Source organism: Protomyctophum parallelum (genome assembly GCF_964188405.1).
Source record: "Protomyctophum parallelum genome assembly, chromosome: 8".
Classification (NCBI taxonomy): domain Eukaryota; kingdom Metazoa; phylum Chordata; class Actinopteri; order Myctophiformes; family Myctophidae; genus Protomyctophum; species Protomyctophum parallelum.
Window position 1 is genome coordinate 32,561,477 of NC_139703.1, and position 25,564 is coordinate 32,587,040.

General features: G+C 44.5%; 1 protein-coding gene across 2 annotated transcripts in view; it reads right to left on the reverse strand.

Annotated features, from left to right (window-relative positions):
• arhgef10la (Rho guanine nucleotide exchange factor (GEF) 10-like a) overlaps positions 1 to 25,564 on the reverse strand; it is a 168,055-nt gene that overhangs the window by 110,172 nt on the left and 32,319 nt on the right. For both annotated transcript variants that reach the window (XM_083771476.1, XM_083771475.1), the window contains 7 exons: positions 24,881 to 24,958; positions 22,999 to 23,178; positions 21,746 to 21,862; positions 20,307 to 20,399; positions 15,995 to 16,165; positions 13,753 to 13,898; positions 12,073 to 12,248 (listed from right to left, as the gene is read on the reverse strand). In XM_083771476.1, coding sequence (XP_083627602.1) covers positions 12,073 to 12,248; positions 13,753 to 13,898; positions 15,995 to 16,165; positions 20,307 to 20,399; positions 21,746 to 21,862; positions 22,999 to 23,178; positions 24,881 to 24,958 — 961 coding nt within the window. The remainder of the gene's footprint in view (positions 1 to 12,072; positions 12,249 to 13,752; positions 13,899 to 15,994; positions 16,166 to 20,306; positions 20,400 to 21,745; positions 21,863 to 22,998; positions 23,179 to 24,880; positions 24,959 to 25,564) is intronic.

The window sequence follows — 25,564 nt, forward strand, 5'->3', positions numbered from 1 at the left end:
TGGCTAGGCTAGCTAGTTTCTTGGGACATTTGCAGTCGTAGTGACTAACGGTACATCTGTCATTAAACAAAACGATTTCTTCAGCGATTTTCTTAGTTTTAAGGGTAACTGTTGTATAATTGCAATATTACACTAGAGGGTGTTGTTGGAAGTGATTATAGCCACTGCTTGCGGAACTCGACTTCGTCTCGTTCCTGACCGCATCACTGATGTGGCAATAATCACGTTAAACCACACCCTCTCATGTAATATTGCTTAATTCAGGCATTTTACCAAAAAAAAGAAAAAGAAAAGAAAAATCCAAGATGGTGCCACGTACGGCAGCTTCGCCTCGTGCTCCTCTCAGCCAATGCAGTTTTTTTACTTGTGTATGCTGCTGCATTGTCTGAAGGAAGCCAAACAACATTTTGTTTTACTCTTATGTACCTGTACACAAGATGTAACAATGTACACACACACACACACACACACACACACACACACACACACACACACACACACACACACACACACACACACACACACACACACACACACACACACACACACACACACACCAGGTATTTCTTATGCATCGAGGGAAGGTTTACTGCTTCTGTTTGTTTGTTATCTACAGTATACTACAGCAATGCCCTGCTGACAGAGCATTTGCATTCACGCAATAAATAAGGTATGGACATCAATAGATGTAGGATGGAAAAAATGCACATTGGTCATGCATACAGTATGAAATATGCATGACATATTTACGAGAACAAAACATAAAGGCACAATTGCTGCGTCTGAACTAACTTGACCTATTGGGAGTTGGAAGAAAACAAAACTTCTGGAACTGTAAAACTGCCGGTGGCGCCACTAATAAAGACAGTTCACTGCCTGGGGTGGATCGATCGCCATTTACTTGTTGAGTTGCAAAAGAGTGCATTCATGAGCCGAAAGAATAGAAAATAATAATCAGAATGGAGAAACTGTTATGCGGAGCTACTGTATGGCGCCTTTTTCGCTGGGCAAAACAAAAGGACAGCACTGCAGGTGTCTCATTAAATGTGAAATTCAGCATCGATTCAAAGAATCACACAGCCTCTCTCCCTCTCCCGCCACCGGGAATCGATAGCGTCGTCTCCTCCTGTTTGCCGCTCTCTCCTGTCCTTCCCCTTGGTTTCACCGGGCCCACGTCTATCCCAGGCAGCAGCGCTCTGGGCTTTGTGAGCAACAGTGCCTAATTACATCTTGCAGGTAGATTTTAGCTACAGCATCTTGAAGCCTTCCGTCACTGCTGTCACTGCGGCCACGTAATCAAGTGGGCTACACTATAGTGTACGTGGTGGAGCTCGTCGGTAGGCTGTCTTAATGAAGCATGGCCCTGCTGATGTTTGTCTACACACCTGCGTGTGCGCACCCCCCCAAACACGCGCATGCACACAGAGAGTGAAAGCAGAGTCCAACTCTGAAAGTGGGAAAGAGAAAGAGACCGAGAAAGGGAGGTGGGCTCGTGTTATCCCTGTTAAAGAGCTTCATTCTATCCTTTGGGGAAGGTTTAATGGGAGCCCTGACACGGACGTCCACACACATCTGTCATCTGTGCCAGACAATCAATAGTAGAGATATCTGGATATAAAGGGGGGGACGTGCTGTGTTGTGTGCTACAAGAACAATGACTGTGTTCCCGTTCTCCCCCATGGGGAGGGGGGTTGACTAGACTGCTGTTCAGGTTTTCCTGAGCTCCTCCTGGGAGTCGTGTGGGTCTTGCTGCCGGACGTGGCCCCGGAGGTGAATGTGCTGAGTTGTAATCCAGCGTAATCCCGTTGGTAAGGCAGGGATTGGCTTTCACACTTTTTTCCACACAGACACGGCTATTCGCACCAACCGCCGGGCATGCACTGTTGCTAGCTTGCACGCTATAGCTAGCGAGGAAGCAAGCTGAGCCCAGAGGGACCCTGCAGCTTCCCGGATCGCAGATGTCCTTGCGTTTACTTTCTCTTTATAAAAAAGCAATCTAATACTTTGCTAGGGTGCCAGCAACGGTATAAAGAAAAGTTTGTAAAAAAGTAAGAAAAAATGTGTCAGCCTTCAAACCTGTAGCAACTGTTCTGTGATGTTCTACCAAAATACAACTGAGAGGAAGCTCCTTTCTTCTGAATTCATGTTAAGCAGTAAACACCCGTGTTCTGTTTGTTCGTAACTACAAGTCAAAACCTGAACATAAATTATTAATTCTGGCAAGCTAAATGAGCACAGCTTCACATTCATATGCTTATTGCTGAATTCATAATTCATTGAATGATGAAAATAGGCGATCTACAAGCTCACATTACACATTGTGAGGTTGTAGATTGGCTATCGGAGCCATTTCTAAAACAGTGGCATGACAACGAAGTATAAATCTAGTTAAGTAGTTATACAGTTGCACACTTTCACCTGAGACCATGCCCAGAGGAGAGGACTCACAGTCTTCCACTGTCCAATGCTGTCCAATACAATGATTGGAAAGAGTGAAGTTAGGGCAGTGTGTGCGCAAAACTAAAGGGATGTGGCATCGACCCAGACAGCTTGCAAGTAGGCAGAGAAACATGCTGGGGCCTTCTCTTTCACTACCTACAGTTCAATGGTCTCTATAGGCGCCGGTGGACAGTAAAGAACTACATTTACTCTAGTACTGTACTCCAGAAATGCTTTGGTGGTGTCTGAAATGCATGTTGGGAAACATTTCAAATACAAATATCGTACTTTTGACTCCACTACATTATAGAAAGTACATTATGAATTAACCACTTCTTAAGCAGTCCAAGCGCATACCACACATTGGCGCATGCCTGGGTTCGAGACTTCCAGTCCCGATCCATCAACCTTTGCTGCGTGTAATTCCCTGCAGTCTCTCTCTCCCTCTCCACTATATCCTATCATTAATGGCAGAAAAGCCCCCAAACAAAATATATATATATAAAAAAAAGAATGCAGTTCTTCGTTTCACTTATATATATATATATATATATATATATATATATATATTTGACCACAAGAACTGTGGTTGAGTATTTTGTCCATCATTGTGTAACAAGCTAAGAAACGGTGTAATTGCCATGACCAAATCTGCCAAATGTAACTTTATCAATGATAAAGCAGAGGAAATCAAAAACAATCCTTGGGAACTCTGGAAGTTACTAAACAACCAACTAGGCTGTGGTCAGAAACTAAAAACCAGGTTTACTAACATAAACATCAAATCGAATAACACCCTCATCACTGACAAGCTTGATGTAGCCAACCACCTGAACATCTTCTTTACAAACATTGCAACAAAGCTGGTTAGCAAACTGCCCTCCCACTCTGGGCGTTTTGGTGTAGAGCACATCAAAGCCTTCTACAAAAACCTTGGTGTTTGTAAAGATGATTTCAAAATGGCAATGGTAACAACCGAGGAGGTACTTAAAAAACTGAGTGCCCTCCAACCCCACAAGGCCACTGGCCATGACAATATCCCCTCCAAATTTCTCAGAGACTCAGCCTTTTCCATAGCTCCAGTCATCACCCACATAGTTAACCTCTCCATCAAACAGGGACAGGTCCCCCAAGATTTTAAACTGGCCAAAGTAACCCCCTTGTACAAAAAAGGGAGTAAATTAGAACCCGGCAACTACCGCCCTATTTCTATTCTAAGCTCCATCTCGAAAGTGATGGAAAAAATTGTCTATGAACAGGTTGAAAAGTATCTTGCCACTAATAAATTGCTGTACGAGTTCCAATCTGGTTTCAGAACATCCCACTCCACTGACACATGCCTCCTCTATTTGAGCGACCACATCAAACACGAGGTGGACGCTGGAAAATACTGCGGCATGGTCATGCTGGACCTCCAAAAGGCTTTTGACACCGTGAACCACTCCATACTGGTTAACAACTTACTTACTTACTTACGCCTGACACCCTTTCCAGGGTATAGGCCGTCGACAAGGGACCTCCAGAGTTCTCGGTCACTGGCGTTCTTTTCTATCTGCGACCAGGTGCCTCCCAGCCTCTTGGTGTCTGCCTGGAGATCCCTCCGCCAGGTGTTTTTGGGCCGACCTCTGTTTCTCTTCCCCTGGGGGTTCCATGTCAGAGCCTGTCTGGTCGTGTTTGACACTGGCTTACGTAGTGTGTGCCCGATCCATCTCCATCTTCTTCGTCCGATTTCATCTGCTGCTGGGAGTTGTTTGGTCTTCGTCCATAGGTCTATATTGCTGATCTTGTCTGGCCAGTGTATTTTCAGGATTCTTCTGAGACATTTATTGATGAAGGTTTGCACTTTATTTGTTGTGGTCTTTGTTGTTCTCCATGTCTCTGCCCCATAAAGCAGGACTGATTTTACATTAGAGTTAAATATTCTTATTTTTGTTTGTTGTTGTATCTCTCTAGAGCTCCAGATGTTTTTGAGAAGTAGGAATGCTGTTCTTGCCTTGCCTATCCTGGCTTTCACATCTGCATCAGTACCACCCTGGTTGCTGATGATACTCCCCAAGTAGGTGAAGGACTCTACTTCTTCCAACGCGTTGTCCCCTAGAAGGATTGGCTCTGTGTTGGTGTTATTTATCTTAATGAGTTGTGTTTTTCCCTTGTGGATGGAGAGTCCTAATTGTGAGGAAGTCTCTGCCAGTATTTTGGTTTTTTCTTGCATTTGGTGGTGTCTGTGTGAGAGTAGTGCCAGGTCGTCGGCAAAGTCCAAGTCGTCTAGCTGTGTCCATAACGTCCACTGAATTCCGTTCTTTCTTTCTTCTGTTGTTTTTCTCATTGTCCAGTCAATGGCAAGTAGAAACAGGAATGGGGATAGTAGACAACCCTGTCTGACCCCAGTCTTGATCTCAAACAGGTTTGTGAGCTCCCCATCGTGTATCACTCTACAAGTCATTCCAGAATAGCTGTTTTTGATTATGTTGACTAGCTTAGTGGGCACTCCATGGTGTCTTAGTAACTTCCAGGTGGTCTCCCTATGTACACTATCGAAAGCTTTTTCGTAATCTACGAAGTTGACGTAGAGTGGTGAATTCCACTCTAGTGACTGCTCTATAATAATGCGGAGCGTGGCAATCTGATCTATACATGACCTGTTCTTTCGGAATCCTGCTTGCTGGTCTCTAAGTTGGTGGTCAACTGCATCCTTCATTCTGTCTAGGATTACTCTATTTAGCACTTTCCCTGGCACTGAGAGTAGGGTGATCCCTCTATAGTTGTTACAGTTACAGAGGTCTCCTTTCTTTGGGAGCTTGTTGATAAGGCCCTCTTTCCAGTCTGCTGGTATCTGTTCCTCTTCCCAGATCTTTTTGAAGAGTGGATAAAGCAGCCTCACAGTGGTATCGACATCTGTCTTTAAGGCTTCTGCCGGGATGTTATCTGGCCCTGTTGCTTTTCCGTTCTTCAGCTGTTGTACTGCTTTCCTGATCTCCTCTCTGCTTGGTATATCACAGCTGATGGGGAGGTCGGTCTGTGCTGGTTGTATCTCTGGGGGGTTTGTTGGTGGGGGTCTATTGAGCAGTTCTTCAAAGTATTCGGCCCATCTATTTAGTTGGCCGTCCTTTGTATTAATGATGTTTCCCTCTCTCTCCCTGACTGGTCTTTGTGGCCTGCTATATCTACCTGACAACTTTCTGGTGGTGTCATACAGCTGCTTCATGTTTCCATGCCTTGCTGCGTCCTCTGCTTCTTCTGCTAGGTTGTTGATGTATTTCAACTTGTCTGCTCTAATGCTCCTCTTTACTGTTCTGTTGACATCAGTATATTCTGCTTGCGCCTTTGCTTTTGATGCTCTTGTGCGGCTCTTTGTCACTACTTCTTTCTTTTCTTTCCTTTCTTGTATCTTCTGTTGTGTTTCTGTAGTTATCCACTCCTTTTGGTGGAATTTCCTGTAGCCAACCACTTCTTGGCATGTCGAAGTTAGTGTGTCTTTAATTTGTTGCCACTGCCTCTCAATGCTGGTCTCGCCTTCAAGTAGGTCCTGTAGAACTTCAAATTTATTGGAGAGTTTCAATTTGAATTCTTCTTGTTTTTCTGCCCCTCTCAGTAGGCTCACGTATTTCTGTCTGTTAGTTGTTGTCTCTGTCTTGTTTTTCTTTAGCTTGAGCTTCAGTCTAGCAGTTAGCAAGTGGTGGTCTGATGCTACATCTGCTCCTCTTTTAACTCTTATGTCTTGTAGTGATCTTCTGAATTTCTTACTTATGCAGATGTGGTCAATTTGGTTCTCTGTAGTATGGTCTGGTGATACCCATGTTGCTTTATGTATCTTCTTATGGGGGAAGATGCTGCCTCCTATCACCAGCTTGTTCAGTGCACAGATGTCTATGAACTTCTCTCCGTTGTCACTCATCTCTCCGAGTCCGTGTGTTCCCATCACCTCTTCGTATCCCGTGTTTACTTCTCCTACCTTTGCGTTGAAGTCTCCGATGAGGATGGTGGTATCCTTCTCTGGGTATTTGTCCAGGATGTTCTGAAGTCTGTCATAGAACTCTTCTTTTTCTTCTTCTTCACTGTCGTTTGTTGGTGCATAGCATTGGATAATGTTCATCTTTATTTTCTCTTTTGTTGTTCTGAATGATGCTGTGATAATCCTTGGTCCATGGGCCTCCCATTCTATCAATGCTCTCTGTGCAGGTCTTGATAGCATGAGAGCTACCCCTTGTGTGTGTGGGGCACCTTCATCTTCATGGCCTGAATAAAGCAGCAGCTCTCCACTCATCAATCTTTTTTGTCCAGATTGCGTCCATCTTGCCTCGCTGATTCCCAGTAGTACGAGATCGTAGTTTCTCATCTCTTGCGCTATTTGGAAGGTTTTCCCTGCTTGGTACATTGTTCTTACGTTCCATGTTCCAATGGCAATGCTTTTCCTGGTTGAGAGAAGGGTGGTCGGTCCTGCGGCTTCCAGGGGATCCTGGCTTTCACCACCTAACGTCATACGTCCTCGAGCTGAAGAACTTCTCTCTTCCAGTGCCGAATTCTCTTTCTGTATCCTTGTCGTCGTTTCTGTAACGGAAAGTGTTTTACGGGGTGGGGTTGTTGGCCCCACGCCCAACCCCCAAACCTGGAGGACCGGGTGCTGCTTTTTGTCTGACCTCTACTCTAAAACCTGCCCGGCATGGTTAAACCTGCTGAGGGTATGAGCCCCCTCCGGTATAGCCTTCAGAGTCACGGAGGTACGCAAGCCTCCCCACCACGACAAGGTAGCAGCACGGGGAGGCTGGTTAACAAGCTTAAAGCTATTGGTTTTGATAGCACATCAGTGAGCTGGATGCAATCCTACCTGGAGGGGAGAGAACAGTTGGTGGAGGTGAACGGAACACTGTCCCCTCCCCTCCCAGTGAGCTGTGGCGTCCCACAAGGAAGCATACTAGGGCCTTTACTGTTCCTAATATATGTTAACGACATGACTTCAGCTTGTGACTGCAACTTGTTCCTGTTCGCAGGTGACTCAGCAATGCTGGTCTCGGACAGGAACAAACTGCAGGTTGAAAAGACCCTCAGCTCTGAACTCGGTAGAATCTGCACCTGGCTCACTGATAACAAACTATCCTTACACCTGGGAAAAACTGAATCCATCCTCTTCGGATCAAATAGTAATCTCAGCAAGGCAGATGGCTTCTTGGTTAGAGTGGGTGACAATATTATCACACGAAAAGATCAAATTACCTACCTAGGTTCCATCCTGGAGGCCAATCTTTCCGGTGATAAGATGGCCACCAACGTAATAAAAAAAGTCAATCAAAGAACAAGATTCCTTTACAGGATCTCCTCACTGGTCAGCAAAAACACCTTGAAGACCTTAACAGGAGCCCTCGTACAAGGTTTCTTTGACTATGCATCCACCTCTTGGTACCACAGCACCTCAAAGGCCCTTAAAACAAGGCTCCAGACCTCCCAAAACAAACTGGTCAGGCTCCTACTTGGCCTCACCCCCCGAACCCACCTCACCCCTGCCCACTTTGACAGGCTGGGATGGCTTAGGGTCGACGACAGAGTACAGCATCTTGCAATGGGTCTGGTCCACAAGATTCGATACACCACCAAGATACCCATGTACCTGTCTAAATACTTCCTTAGTGTAAACGAAGTCCACACCCACAACACCAGAGGGAGTACAACAAACCATGTACAACCCAGATTCGGCACAAACAAGGGACTAAATTATTTTCGCTCCTATGCCACCAAAATGTGGAACGCCCTACCAACAGTCATTAAGACATGCAAATCCCTTGACTCCTTCAAAACCGCTCTCAAAGGGCACCTACGGATGGCTGCAATTCGAAACTGGCCTCTGTAAAATCTGAATCCCCCCCCCCCCCCCACCCCATTTCCCCTCACTGTATATGTATCTTTTCCCTTTTTGCTTCCTATATGATGAATTCCTGTTCTGTTCTTTAGCTACATAGAAGTGTCTATTTGTATGTCTCTAAATGTTTTGATGAATTGAACAATGTGGACCCTGTTGTAAACAAGTGTAATGCTTAATTGGGTCGTCCATTCACAGTTAACAGTCTTTGTATTGAGTTTGTGCTTAAAATGTACTGTAAATTCTACAAACTGTTAATAAATATTTCAATCAATCAAAAAAGTCTACAGGATAGAGGGACTGACTGAGACAACCAGAGAGAGAGAGAGAGAGAGAGAGAGAGAGAGTGTAGAGAGTCGAGACCTGCATTTCCCAAAGGAAAAGGGTCTTCATTGATATAACGGAGGGCACCAGGGCCTAGCCTGGTTAATATGCAGGAATGAAAAATTAGTCCATTTTTAACCAAGCCGAGGGAACGTTGGACTTTTTTAGGCAGGACGCCCCGCCGAATGACATCACAGAGGCTGAGACTATAAATAGAGGAGGACAGCATGTCTGGGCAGACGACTGAGGAACAGCCCCGCCGCAGATGCTCGGGGAGGCTTGTGGCCAGGCGTGATTAAGGTGACTGCTCTACTCTCATGTCAAAACCATAGGGGAAAAAAAGAGACAAAGTACAAAAATCACACCTGTGTGAAGTGAGGGGCCCTCTTATCGTCATACATCATCATGCATCACATTCCGTGCTCAGCCAATCAAATCATCTCAAATGTGGTACACACAAACACACAAAGCTGGGCATAGGAGGAGCTAACGCCCCTCAAAGATTAAAGACCAGGCACCCCAAGGCACGTTGTGCCAAACAACTACCGTAATTTCCGGACTATAAGCCGCGGCTTTTTACCCATGATTTGAACCCTGCGGCTTATACAACGGTGCGGCTAATCTATGGATTTTTACAGCTAACGCAGAGCCATCTCAGGCTCTGAGCTAACGTAGCTGCGGCTTATAGTCCGGTGCGGCTTGTATATGGGATTTTCCCTAAATTTGGCTGGTGCGGCTTATATTCAGGTGCGGCTTATAGTCCGGAAATTACGGTATAAGGTTCAATGCGAGTGATAGAATAGAAGAAGCACCTGGAATGATCCTTCCATACCCACCAGTGCCACCACAGCCAAGTCGTGAGTGAGTACCAGTAGTACTAAATTCATAAAGGCGTGTTGGGCCATTGTTGTGTGCAGTGTTGCGCACCGAAAATAGTCGTTCTACAGTACAAGCTCACAACACGCTGTGCTTGTAGTTTTCACCTGTGTGCAACCAAGTATAATGAGGCTATGGCAATGAGGGAGATAACTTAATCCACTGAGAGCCCAAGCACTCTTCCCTCAGACAGTAGCTGCTCACATTGCATGATGCGTGTAGCTCTGCAGAAGCGCCCCACCCTGGCACGTTTATCAGGGGGAATCTCATCAAGGTCTGTATACATGGGAGTTTTATGAGGGATGGGATAAGAAGTAGTGTTTCAACCACCTGATCCCTATCTAGTTCGTGCTGGCTTGGCTCTCTAATTGGGGAGCCGTCAAGGATGGGTATAATCTCTGCAGATTGATGACTCCGCTCTAGATGTGTTTGTGGTCTATCAGACAGTGAAATGAGACTGTTGGGGTATGATGCAGCACGCAGGCCTCTCCACCACCTCTACAATCTCACACACAAACACACACACACACACACACACACACACACACACACACACACACACACACACACACACACACACACACACACACACACACACACACACACACACACACACACACACACACACACACACACACACACACACACACACACACACACACACACACACACACACACACACACACACACACACACACAGTCCATTTTCCCCCAATAAGATAAAACAGCCCCAGGCAGGTGAGAGCGAGTGCCTGTCATCACTATTCTCTTCACAAACACACCCTCCATCAGAGTGACAGACGGCCACGGCTGTGTGTCTACAGCCCAGCCTTCAGCTGGGACACTGCAGAGCAGAAACAGATTAGCCTTCGCTGAGTCAGAAAGGACCAGAAGTCAGTCCAAGTAATGAGATTAACAAGACTAGGGAGACGACACGTGTGGGGTACTGGATAAACTGTATGTTTTCTTGCATGCGTTAGGTCTTTAGAGCCATTAGGCGGCACATGACCCGGGTCGATATTTTTGCTAGGGAATAATGGAATGGAGGAGCGCTGCCACTGTATCTATCTACACACATGGAACATAACAGTGAATGGAGGAGCGCTGCCACTGTATCTACACACATGGAACATAAGACTGAATGGAGGAGCGCTGCCACTGTATCTACACACATGGAACATAAGACTGAATGGAGGAGTGCTGCCACTGTATCTACACACATGGAACATAACAGTGAATGGAGGAGTGCTGCCACTGTATCTACACACATGGAACATAAGACTGAATGGAGGAGCGCTGCCACTGTATCTACACACATGGAACATAAGACTGAATGGAGGAGCGCTGCCACTGTATCTACACACATGGAACATAACAGTGAATGGAGAAGCGCTGCCACTGTATCTACACACATGGAACATAAGACTGAATGGAGGAGTGCTGCCACTGTATCTACACACATGGAACATAAGACTGAATGGAGGAGCGCTGCCACTGTATCTACACCAGGGGGGCAGTCAGCCAGATATTTCGTGAAGCCTCATTTGAAATCGGTAGTTCATATAATGGCCTGTTGTGGCGCTGGACCGGACCCAAAAAGCCCCATAGCTCCATAGAGGCCCATGTATTTTGGCCCAACTTCACCTAGACTGTATTACCTTAATAAACATGGTCATGAATACTTTCTTCTTCCAGTCACTAGTTTAAAGTCTCATTTCTAATGTCATAATATTCTTTTTGGAAAATTATGGTCCCATTAATTAAAAAAATGACCATAAAGAAAAAAAAACATCGCGTATGTTCTGAGGGGCGTGGCTACCATTACAGTCTATGATCGGGATTCCCCTCCCACTCGAGTCAAAATAAAAACCAACGGAGAAGAAGGGGGGAAGTCCCGCCTCGTTGTCTGGGCAGCCAATGACCAGCTGGTATACAAAACGGAGCCAGCCAATGGCCAGCTGGTACCAAAGATGGCGACTTACATCAGGAATTAGCATATTATTACAGGCTTCATTTTACGTTCATGTTAGACCCGGGGAACGCTTTGTCCATATTTTTTACAGTCTATGATCTACACACATGGAACATAACAGTGAATGGAGAAGCGCTGCCACTGTATCTACACACATGGAACATAACAGTGAATGGAGGAGTGCTGCCACTGTATCTACACACATGGAACATAAGACTGAATGGAGGAGCGCTGCCACTGTATCTACACACATGGAACCTAAGACTGAATGGAGGAGCCACTGTATCTACACACATGGAACTTAAGACTGAGCAGACACCAACACTGAACAGAACTTCTATTTTTAGGGCACAACAGCAACATGATGAGATGAGTGCAAGATGAGATGTATGTGGCATCACCATATTCCATAAATTAAATTAATTCTAATCCCCCCCTCGACCTAAACAGTAGTGAAAATAGCAGATCTACAAGCTTACAATGAGGGCCGAAGCAGCGCGGTGTAAGCTTGTAGATCTGCTATTTTCACTAGTTTGGGCCGCGGGAAAAAAACGTCTAATGTCTGTTTTGGGTGTTGAGCTACAAGGTTAGAAAATAAACACTGAAGTACCTGCAGCAGAAGCCCCAGCTGACCTCTTGGCTCCTCCGCCCGGCTGGTAGAGTGTGTCCTTGCTCTGGGAGCCCTCCTGTCCCACCTCCACTACCTGCACCTGCTGCAAGGGGGCGCTCCACTTCATGGTGTATTTGGGGCCGATGGGGACCAGGCTGCTGATGTCAGGGGGCCCCCTGGTGGACAGACAGGTGGACGAAAGCAGTGGTCAACCATCTAACAACAAGCACTGTCTGACTGACAATTTGCTGTCCATTCATTCTTACTACAAAAATACATTTTTAAATATATATTTGTACTTGTTTTTTAGTGATACTTTGCTCTTTAGTCATTTCATTCTATCTATCAAACATCAACAGTCAACAGCAAATTGTTTTAAGGCATTCATTGACTGGAAATGTAAGAGTAGTAATTAGTAAATGGAAATAATACTAAGGGGGAGGTAATAATAATATAATAATATAACTTTATTTGTATAGCACCTTTCATGACATGAAATGCAGCTCAAAGTGCTTTACAGAACAATGGAGAATAAAAGAAAAGCAAGGCAACGACATTAAAAAAAACAAGCAGTAATGCAATACAGTGAGGACATGAATAACAAAAAAATAAAAAATAAATTATCAATTAAAAGCTATGTTGTAGAAGTGGGTCTTGAGCTGAGCTTTAAAAATGTCTACAGAGGCTGCCTGACGAAGGTACAGTGGGAGCTTGTTCCATGCCGACGGCCCGTAGAAGCAAAAAGCTGCTTCCCCGTATTTTTTAGTTGCCATTTTTTTAGGCAAAGCGAGCAGGCCAGCAGTGGAAGACCTTAGGGGGCGGTTTGGGACATATTTAGGCAGGCAGTCATGTAGGTAGGAAGGTGCGTATAGGTAGGAGGTATAGGAAATCAAATACGCTCACAAACTATCTCCTGCAAACAGATAGTCCCTGCACTCCCAATAGGTGGAGAAACTGTGAAATTCTTTGAAATGTCACCAGGAAAGCTTTTGGGGAGCAGGAATTAGAATTAGATGAGCCATGTACAGTGCATCACCAATTTGTAACAGCGGATATGAGCAGTTCATTGCTATTCATGTATTCCTGTAATCAGACACGCAATTGTGATCGGTTTTGTCAAATCACAGAGGGCAGACAAAGTCAAATTTGGAACACTCAAGTTTTGGACTCAAGACATGGGAGTGATGATTAAAGTAGAGCTTTGGGCGACAGTCCTCGACAGGAGCTTTGCAAAGTAGAAAACAAGAAAATCTCTCATACCTTCTCTGGTAGAAAGATGAAAGACACTGTCACAGAGGATGAATTGGAAAGGAACCAGGAAGATATTCTATGTCAGTAATCTAGGACTCATGTTTCTACCATTTGTATAAAGCTGACACAACTTCTGCAACCTCCCAATAGTGCCCCAAACTAGCAAGTAGCGATTTGTCATTGCTATGATGTTTGCCCAAAACATCATGGCAAAACCCAGAACTTCATGTCAGGGCCTAGTGGCGATTCTGCACGTTACAGTAGAGCCTAGTAATGATCCGTATGCAGCCTGCATAGCAAAACAGTAGAAGGTTCCACGCTGAAACCTCACGTTATTGTAGAACTATCAAAACCAATTTTAAGAGCTTTAAGGGGATAGCTTCAGCTGTGTTAGCTTGTTATATACACCGCCGCACCGGCGGGACTCACTTGACATTTATGTTGGCACAGATGAGCACATCGTCAAAGAGGAAGACCTTTCTCTCCTTGGACTTCAGGACTTGGCCTCGCTCACCATACACCGTCTCAATCAGCGTCTCACAAAGCACCAGTGACCCCTGCTCCGAGCTCAGTTGCTAAAAAGGGACACAGCAATCAGATCAGAGCCCGAGGATGACAGATATCACAAAGGGGCCAATCCTCCAGAGTCCAGTGGCTGGAGGACACAAGAGGACAGAGTTGGGGCCCGGCGGAGTGGCTGTCTCACTGGGGATTTGCAGCACATCCAGGGGCGGTGAAGGTCATTTGACAAACGTGTTACATGCACGTATGTGCAGACCCGCACACACACACACACACACACACACACACACACACACACACACACACACACACACACACACACACACACACACACACACACACACACACACACACACACACACACACACACACACACACACACACACACACACACACACACACACACACACACACACACACACACATCAACCATTAACTTTGCTTTCCAGATTAGGAGAGTGAATAGGACCTTCAGCTGAACAGGGCTGCAGGGACCTGCCTAAAGCCTGTTTCCGACACTGATTTTGGATCGCCCTTCTGTCTGGAACCTACCTCTCCCTCCACCAAATGAATACGTCATGAACACACACCAACACACAGGCTCCACCAACAGATGCAACCCAAGTTACCGCATGTTGGCAGAGGTTCCAATTACCCATTATGTTCAGGGAGAAGAAATAACAGAAAGTCCCTTTTATCACTTTGGTTTCGGTCTGCTTTGTATCTGCCTAAATTGATTTTATGCATTGTACAACAATCTCCGAAGCCAGATTCATCAAAAATGTTCAGTGTAGCCAAAGTCACAGACATCAAGGGAAATCCAGACAGGCGACTCGCATCGCAGAGACCAATTTGGTCATCGTTTTGATGTGTCTGTGTTTCTTTGGAAGAATATTCGCCTGTGTTTTGGAAGAGAAATTTATCTTCTCGCATACATTCTACGGCCTGTGCAGACACCAACACATCTGACCAGATCTCACTGAATAGGAACTGGAAGCCCTGTCCGTGAACTGTTTGCAAGCACTTCTGGCTGTGGCTCAGGCAGCGTGGAGGACGACTCATTAGTGTAACAGGACTGTGGATTTGAGAGGTGGGCCCTCTCGCGTCTGCATGTGTCATTCACGGAGTGCACTGCACTTTACTCTAGTGTGCGCGTGTGTGCGTGTGTGCATGTGTGCGTGCATGTGCGTGCGTGCGTGCGTGTGTCTGTGTCACATTGTTATCTGCCCCATTCAGGTGACTTAAGATACTTTGAGACAAAGAATGAATATTTCATAGGACGGTTATGGGGGCAATAGCAGAGACTGCTTTCCTATTGAAATTCTGCAGTCTCACTGCTGCAAATGGAATTCTGTACGGAGCTGTGGAGATTGGCCCAATCATCTCATCTCTCACGGTCCTGGAAAGCAAGGGCTGATAGAGTGAAATAAAACGAGAAAAATGAGAGAGAGAGAGAGAGAGAGAAAGAGAGAGAGAGAGAGAAAGTGTGAGGGAGAGAGGGGACACACTGAGAGGCAGGTGCTTTTTTCATCTTTTTTTTTTAAAGAGAGAAGACGGGCCAGAGAGGTGGTGTTTGTGGGTGGGTAGAGAGATAGAGAGATAGAGGAGAGAGAGAAAAAGAGAGAGAGACAGAGAGGCAAGGACTGATCTCTCACGGTTTCCAATTAAATGTCTCATTTACCCACTAATTCGTCTTATTCAGGGGAGCATTTGTTCAGATTTGCTGCGGCAGGATTACAATTTTAAAGTGGTAATGGAGGGGGGAATGCCTCTGCCACTGCATTTAGGCATAGCTCAGGGACCATTAATGGGCATCGTTTCTTGTAGATAGCTTTCCACGAAATAAAAGGAAGGGAAAAATGCTTTCCTAAATCAATGTGTGGGAGAGTGATACACGTGATGGCTATATGCACGTATAATAGGTAGATGTTTGGCCAACATTGATAAGAGGCAAGTGGCTCAGAGTTTGGGACTCACACGTGTGTGTGTGTGTGTGTGTGTGTGTGTGTGTGTGTGTGTGTGTGTGTGTGTGTGTGTGTGTGTGTGTGTGTGTGTGTGTGTGTGTGTGTGTGACTGTGTGAGTGTGTGACTGCTTGCGTGCGTGCGTGCGTGCGTTTGCTCGATACATATGCAGGGGTGCGGCAGTCACCTTACTAAGCAGTCGGTCGCTGACACTGCGCGCTAGCTGCTGGGTCTCCGCAATCTGGTCTGCCACCCGTTTCTGCTCGTTCAATTTCTCCGCCAGCATCTCCAGCTCGGTGAGAGCCAACTGCAGAGGCAGGCGATCCACATGGCACTTCGGGGTGTTCTTCAACATGTCCTAAAACAAACAAACAAACCAACAGACGTGATATTTTTTACATACAGAGAGAGCCTGCTGTATGTCTATATTTTCCCTTGTGTAATAATCACCACCCTTGTTTTCTGTCTGATAGCAGTATTATTATTATTTAGTATTCACTTCAAAAGTTAGAAAGTGCTTTACAAAAGAAGAACCAAAAAGAAAAAGCTGGATTGGCTGTTCTCTCTATTAGGAGCTCGTAACCCCAATAAACAAAAGTATTTGCGTTCTCCAGCCCTGGATCACGTAGTGTAGCTTTTAATGAAACAACGTTGTGGTTAGTTTAACTTTCATTGAGCACGAGATGGTAGCTGCAGCATCAAGCCTCTTTAGAAGACATCAGAGAAGTTGTCAATCACAGAGACATTATTGTGACCGGGGACAGTGGTTTGATATACAAGGGGGACATGGTCATTTTTCAGTTCTTTACATATTATGAAACTGCTCACTGTAACCTTTCATATGATGTATTGCTCATTGAAATTGGAAAATAAATGAAGAAGATATGACCATCTGAAACTTGTTGAACCCTTAACCCCAAAGTACAGAATTTGCCCTGCAAAGTTTTAAAAGAAAAATATACCGGGTTGCTTATTTCTCTCGCAGAATCTGGCAAGCCCGCAACGATAGCTGTTAGCTACATAAGCTAATATACTGATATCAATCCTGTAGCTAAAACAAGTACATTATCGCGCTATATTACATATCGATGCGATCTGCGTTATTATGACCGTAATTTTCATGGCAGGTACATTCCAAAGCAACTAATAATAACCACGTTATGGTGACATAATGTTACGTTTACATTAAATTAATTTGAGTCTTTTTCTTCTGCTATTGAAAATAGCAAGCCATTTCAGCATGTTCCATTGTTTTGATGACCAGTGCCCCTAGCTGGAACATTAGCATGAATTAGCTTTAGGAGGACCGAAAAAAAAACACACTTTTTACAAAATACGATTGTTAATACTTCTTTCTCTGCTATTTCTGTTAGCCAGTTAGTAAAAGACTAGTATCTCCCAAAACGATTATGTACAAAAAGGCGGATTTTAGCGGAATTTGCATACTTTAGCAGGGAAGCTGTATTTCTAGTTAGCATTGATTAACAAAGAACTTTGCTTTGCCCCAAAATACGCAAAAGAATCTGTAATTATAGAGACATTTTTGCAACGTAATCACAACGACTTAATGACACTAAAACTACTTTCTGATGGAATAAAAACATTCTTTAACATTCCAACTTTGTGGCTAAAAATGAAAACCACCAAAAAAAGTAGTTTGGACTATTGTGAAGTTTCATTACTGCCGACTTGTGGTTGAAATCACTGGGAGCGGTCACATTATGGTACATTACTGTACATTGATTTACCTACGGTACGTATCCTGTGATTGTCTTAAGTCGTTGGCATGTGTTGTATCTGACACCTAAGAAGAGTAGAAAAGACTCTGAGCAAACCTTTTTATTGAATGCTCCTGCGATTGCCTCTGTAGTTTGAGCATTTTTTTCCCATTAATGTATGACACAGTACACTTCCTATTAGGAGTTAAAGGCCTGGAGAAAATTCCTGATTCACATTAATAACTTTTGAATTCATGGATAATCGATGCCTTCTGGGGGATGAATTGAGTTACTGCAATTATGGTGGAAGTTCGAATAGAGTTCAAATCTAAGCCTTTGCACAGAACTGAAGAGTCAAGTCCATTTGTGTGTGTGTGTGTGTGTGTGTGTGTGTGTGTGTGTGTGTGTGTGTGTGTGTGTGTGACTGTGTGTGTGTGTGTGTGTGTGTGTGTGTGTGTGTGTGTGTGTGAGAGTGTGAGACAGACTGTTGCAGCAAAAGAAATAACAACTAGGCTATACCACGAACGACCAACACAATTATATGACCATGACTGTGGGATCGATGGGACAGCATTGAAGTGGTTCTCCTCCTGCCTGACTGGTTGGAACTTGTGTACAAGGTTTCTTGGAAAGGTACCCTCTAGCTTAGTATTTCCAAATAACTACTGGGTCGGGACTCGGGACCCATTTGCGATTTTCATTTCCTACAATTACCGGTAATACAAGTTATTTCAAATGATTATTGAAAATAAAAATAATAATGAGCAAAGGAGCGAGAAATTTCATATGCGAGGGGGAAAAGACGAAGGCGATGTGATATGTTGCAAGCTCGTAGATCTGCTATTTTTGCTAGTTTGGGTCCCGGGGAGACTTCAAATTCTCATTTCACATCTCGAGCTAAAAAGTAGCCTGAGATGGCTAAGTATCTCATCTCTCACTGTGTCTGATCTTTTAGGCTCTAGTTGCCACCCGCCCGCTACCTTTTTACTTTGCACCAAGCCCTCCTATCACTGTTGTTGATAACTATTTTGCGCTTTCCTTCCCTCTGGCACACATGGTAAAGTCTGCATCGCTGCATGCCTGACTGACATCTCAGAGGATGTCTTTCCATAAGCTCAACGCAGATTGCAGAAAACAACCGCGATGTTCTTCCCTGAAAAGCCCTGCCCCTGCAGAAATCTTTCCAAATTGCAGCGATCACTTGATCCTGTAAGCTTACACTTATCTTACAAACAACATCCGAAGGATCAGAACGTTCCTCGCTAAAGGATATCTCCAGGCCTGACTACTGTGGAAGGTTATATTTGTGGCTGTTACACACTAACATGCTCCCTGAAGCCCTTACAATAGTGGCATAGCTAGACTGTCAGAGGCCCAGGGCTGACACTATCTCAAGGGGCACTTGAAAAAAGAAATTAATAATAGCTGATTAATTATCATAGGCAAAAAACTGACAGTTATTTAGTCAAGCATGCCACAAAACAAGCTTATTAAGGACACATTAAAGAAAGTCACAATACAGTAGACAAACCAAGGACAGCACACAGCACACCACTGACTGTACGTGCATCGATTAGTGAATGGTCCAGCACCACCGCTGTTGGACATAATGGACAAGTGAAGTGACCCAGCACCATGCCTCGGGTGACACAGTGCTAAAGTCTGAGTCTGGGTTTGTCGTATGAAATGTAAATCTGACTTGACTTGACTTAAAGTGCCTGCCCACCACCGTCGAGGCTGGGGGTTCGAATCCAACGGGGTGCATCCGGCTTCTGAGAGCCTCAGCCTATAGGAACACAATTGGCCCATGTTGGAGGAGGGTCTTTGTCATCGCCTCTCAGCAAGGCATTGTAGGTTGGAAGCAATCCTTACTTGCAGGTGAGCCAGTAAGGTAGACAAAGAGGGTAATAATTGCCTACTGTAAATTTAGAAAAAAACAAAAAACACACTTGTGTGAAGTGCGGGGCGTTCTTATACATCATCATACATCACATTGCGTGCTCCTACACACAAAGCTGTGCATAGCAGGGGCTAGAATTAAACATAGCATGTTGTTTAGACCGATGCTATGTTTGATGTGTACCTGGTATCATATAGTTTGTCATGGAAGACTATTCTGTTGAAACGTTGGTATTTTAATAAAAAAAAAAAACTTTTTTTTGCATCATAGCTACGAGTTATGTGGCTACATCCTTATTCCCATCCTGTTGTTTTGACTAGATTTAATGTGAAATAGTCTGATTTCAAACAAAAATGGCTCTAGATGAAAGCATAATGCTAAATGCCTAAATTGTATTTGCAATTTGTTAGCCAACTTGCAAACTAACACTCCTGTAAATGCCAGAAGTGTACCTCCAAGCCCTGGCAGAGTAGTTCTGGAGTAGTTCCAACGGATTGTGTGCCCCTGGTTTTTCCCTAATGGGACTGATTGAGGGTAGCTACTGGGACGTAAGTCGGGACTTGATCACTCCCGGCTGGGTCGCCTGAGTGAGGGGTATGATGTTGCGAGACCCGAAACCCCATTGACCTCAGGATACATCACTGAGGATACGTCCCAGGTGCATCCATGCGATGTTTTTTGTTATAGTTCTAAATGATAAAGGTCTGACTTTATTTATCAAGTTGTTATCCATTATCAAGTTCCAGGATTTCATTTTCGGTACTTGGACATTGCTGCCGAACTTTGGACCCTACACCGAGTTTCCCATATTTTGCTTGCTTCAGTTTAATAACAGTAGCCTTGAGAACACAAAATTAAAAAACAAACCACAGCATGTATACCTGCAGGAGGAGAATGAATTGAGGGAATCTCTGAATGGGCTTCACCATTAACCCATACAGGGTAATCCGGTCAACACTGGATGCTTGTTTCTTCTGAAAGAGAGTTAAAGATGGGAGTTGGAAAGAGTCAGGTCAAGAGGTGAGTAGAATGTGGAAGAAAACTATATATTTCTCCTGACAGAAAGCAGAATGAAAGTTTCTCCTGCTTTGATAGGAGCAGGATAGATAGAATACCCTGTGGATAGTAAGTTGTGTAGGAGTGTGTCTTGGCACATACAGCTAGTTAGTGATATCAGGGCACGTGTGCCAAAGGAATCGGTTTGTGTGCATGTGTGTGCGTCCATGCCTGCACGTGTGCGTGTAGCACGTAGAAGTGTAGGTTCAGGTCAGTACACAGAAAGCTATACTGCAGTGGTGCACTGTGCAAGTGTGCATTACCGTGCTTTATTACAAAAAAGGGGGGGAAAAGCATAAAATATGTGCAACGTTGACAGGTTCAGTGTAATGGTAAATTGTCAGATGCATCTCGTGCATTTATAGATGGGAGGGATGCACTGTGGAAGGAGAAATAAATATTTGTTATGTACTATAATGTGTTTTAACCCATTTTGGGCGGGAACCCTTTTGGTTTCAGCATTATGTTATGGTTTAGCTATTGAAAAATAGCAGATCTACAAGCTTGTAGATCTGCTATTTTTAGCAGGAGGATTTAGAAGATTTCTTTTTAATTTCGAGGTCAGGCCTAAATGGGTTAAAACCACAATGAATAAAGCATCTTTTCCTGGAGTGCACAAAAGCACACCACAGCTATACCGTATGTATAAAAGTGAATGAAGATGCCCGTCATTGTCGCGGCGTGGCATTTACCCAGAGCGACTTCAAATGACAGCAGGTAGGGTTTAATTGTCCAGCTCAAGGACACCCACTATAACCGTTGATGGACACACACTGGGTGTGGAATAGATTGCACATGTGCCCTTTTGCACCATCTCTCTAAATGGTCAAATAGTCACATTGGCCTTTGCATTTCTTCCAGGTTTTTCAGAAAACTTTTAGGATTTTAGAAGAATATGTGAAAAACCAAATGCATGGAAAATCACACCCATGTGAAGTGAGCGGTGCCATTTATCATGGTGATGATGAATGAAGATGATGTGAAGAAAAGCAAGGGCTCACAACTGACTTTGGTAATGCTCCAAGTATTTATTCACAATCACAGCAGGCAGGACATACAACGTTTCGACCGGTATTGGTCATTTCTCAAGTATATGATGATGATGTTACGTCACATGACTGTAAGCACAGTGACCGTGCAGACTAATAGACTACAGTAATTCTACACATATTCACGTGTTGGAGCGGTTAGCGTCGCTCAAACATGAAACAAGAAGAAAAGCGATGGGATAAAGCAATCCACCAAATACTTGAATGAATCTCACCTTCAAGAACTCCAAGAAGGCAGGCTTGGACATGCACGCCTTTTTAATGAGCGCCATGGCATTGGTGAAGTTGTTCACATAATCGCTGTAGACGTCGAGCACCATGGACTTGGAAAACTAGAAGGAAACAAATAATTCATAATTTAGTCCTCATTCCTTTGGGGTATTTTGTGAAATCTGTCCTCTACATTTACCCAACCACTTAAACCCTCTATTCTTAGCGTAATGGACCTGAATTAGGCTACAACTGTACTTCCTTCAACACTGACTCGCCAGTCAGGTGGTGCCTCTGGGGGGCACCACTTGCAAATTTCGCAGATTGCAAATGGATGGATTAACACAGAGGACTTTACTGTGTATGTGTGTGTGTGTACAGTACAGTATCTATGTCTGCCTGTGTGCCAGCATGTATCTGTGAGGCCTGCCTATAGCGGGACAGACATTCATTCTCTCTCCTTTCAATTAAATCCACGCAGGGCACCTGCTGGCAGCAGTACCAGACATCGGGAAAATAAGATAATCACAAATTGGCGAATCCGAATTAACCCTTCACCTTCCACGGGGAGCCAGCAGCACCATATCCCTTCTGTCACAGTGAGGGCCATTACCAAACATTACTGCTGGCCCCAGAGGCTGACAAATGCATGGCCACATGAAAAGGGAAAAATCGATGAGGAGCACCATCACAGTTCCACCGGCCCTTTGCTTTCAGCGAGGACTCATTTGGTGGCCCGACCTGTGAATATCAATGGAACAACACTATAATGACCGACTGAGAGGGAGAGGGTCGAAATGTTGCCTGTCTAATAGACAAATAAAGAGCGGGCCTTAAGGGCGAGCACACGGCCGAGGGTCTCAGCTCTTAACTGAAAGCTCATACATAACACCACCATATTGTTGCCAGAAATCTGTAAATGTGTATAAAATAACCCATTGGAGGTGGTGGTGATATGCATCACGGCTATAATTGACTCCATGTTTGGGGTAAACTACTCCCAAACCTGTACCTTGTTAAAATTCTGGTAGTGGTGAGATGCTGTTTTAATGTTAGATAGAAGTGCCAAGAAGAAATGAGCCCCTTTACCTGCGGCAAACAAGTTCCTGATTGAATTTTATACAGTACACCGGCAGAGGCAGAATACAAACACCTACACATGCACGTGCAAACATACTGTAACCAAAGCACAAATAAATCTCCAATTTTCATGTTCATTTCACACAGACATGTGGCACACACATGCACACACACTAACCGAAGCAACAAATAAGTCTCCAATTTTCTCACTGCTGTCCCACTCAGCCACACGTGAAGCCAGGGCAATCTGGAACATGGAATGACACTGCGTGATCTCCCACAGTCTGAAGAATATAGGCCTGATTTTCCTTGGGCTCAGGATTCTGGGATCAGCCTCCATCAAGGGTCTGTGGTACTCCTGATGAGATTGAGATAGAAAATGCAGTTCTTTTTTTAAGGTGTCAACGTTCTTTATGCATGCATTTTGTTGTGGGTAACGCGCATGCGTGTGCGTGTGTGCATACGCATGCACATCAGTGCATTAGTAGTATGTGTCGGTTTGCAGCGAGTGGACGGTATATCCTCCATCTCATTAGTTGTTCCAGACAGCAAAAAGAAAAGAACAGACCGACAGAAAGAACACTCAGCTCAAGAAGGATTTACCCTACGCAGTCAGAATACACGGCAAACTAGTCTACCGTCTACTGAACACAACCGGCATTGTCTCGACAATGTCTGAAATGTAATAATGAATGGCAGAACAATAATGACTAAAGACAAGTCCCAGCGGAGGTAACGATGCTAAAGCAACATCAGCTAGATGCGATTGACTCGTCAGCCCCCTAGGGAATTATGCATAGACCTTCTAAGACGAGATTCTTTATGTACTGGAAATAAAGAAAGCGGTCTCTGGAGATAATGTTGTTGTGTACGAGCTGAACATGAAGCCCAACAGAAAATAACCTCTATTTGAAACACAATGGGATGGACAGGTGTTTATTTTATACTTTATAAAATATAAAGTACTTTATACTTTGCATCATTGGATTTTTCAAGACTGTCTCAGCTGGACTGTACGTCCATCATGGCAAATTAAATGTAGTGTAAGTGATTTTCTTTGGTTAAAAAGCTCTATATTGTTTTAGTACTCATTGATATAGAGCAGCGGTTCCCAAACCTTTTTGGCCTCGCACCCCCCGTTACCTCCCGACCTAGCTGACACACCCCCCACATGGAAATATAAATTGCACAAGCTATATAGAGATTTATTTCCTTTTTATCCACATAATATATGCAGCATAGGCTATATTCCGCATATCCTTGCCATATACTGGCATAATATGTAATAATACATTTAAAATAAAACCATGGTACCACCATTAGCCTTTTCATGTCGCGCAACCCTTAGAAGTCGCTTGCGCACCACAAGGGGTGCACGCACCACAGTTTGGGAACCACTGTGTATAGAGTGTTTGTTCAGTAACAGGAGTCTCCATGTCTCTCCAGGGTTTTATTAAACATAAAATGCATTTTCAGAAACCGAAACTGAAATTCAATGTCTATTTCAGCTTGAGGCCTTTTGCCATTCATATTCATTTTACACGGAGCGTCACTATTTACCTCTTGGCCAGACTTGCTGGATAACAACAAGACCCATTTCAAATTGGGCAAATGTGAAACGTATCAAACATTTTGTGTCAAACAAAAGGTCCATCTCCAATCTCTTGCTGTCTCGACAGCAAGAGATTTCACTAAACATACTTCCAGTGATTGCTGTTGTTTCCATTTCAGCAGGTGTTTCTTTTTGCTTTTCTCCGTGAGGAGATAACAATAATCACTTTTGCATACCAAAAAAACAAGGGATTAAAGAGAAAGCCCGAACCCCATCCTGTGAAGAGCCAGTTTCTCTTTCTCTCTCTCTCTCTGCATCTGCACGACACCTCAGGAGCACGCAAAGCTGTTTCATTAAAATGATTTACGCCAAGACACCCAAGTAATTTAACTCTTTTAGCTTGTGACGCCTACGCGGTGAAGGTATTGCACATGGCAGAGAGGGGGGGGGGGGGGGGGGGTGTTGTACTGGTTTGGGCTTTGGTCGTGGCGGCGGGGGGCCTTCTCACCTGCAGGATCCTCCTGAGAGACTCCAGGTAGCTGCGTTCGCTCTGAATGATGGAGCCCAGGATATGGCGTCTGACAACCTGGGGGAAGACACAGGCAAGGACCTGTCAGGATAATTCAGGCACCTTAAGAGGACATGATGGCGAGGGGGGGAGGGGGGATGTTTGAGGCGCTGCGGCTGCGGTGTGATTCCAGCTAAGCAGAGAACAGGTTGATGGATGGCACTATAATCATGTGTTTGTCACAGGGAGGTAAAGGAGTTGAAGCAGGGTAGGTCGCTATGAAGGAGGCTCCCGTTGTTTCAGAGCTTAATGGTTGAAGTTTTACCCATTGACATGAAAGGACCTGTTTTGTTTTTTGTTTTTTTTTGTAAGATTCAATAAAACTCACTGTCTCTCCAGACAGCATTACCTATAGAGTACCTAGAGATGTGAAAAGAAAAGAAAAGAAAAGACGGAGATGGTAGAGAGCAAATGCATCCATTTGAGTATGCACATAATAGCCTAGGCCCTAGAGCATAGATTTGACACGCTGGAGTCTTATATAAACTGTCTCTTCATGCAAATGCACGAAGTACCTCCATATGTGCAGATACTACATTAAACCAGCACCATTCACCACCTAATCAAAACAAATAATTCAGCTGCTCTGTTCTCCCAGAGCACTAGCAAACTCGGTGGCTAGGC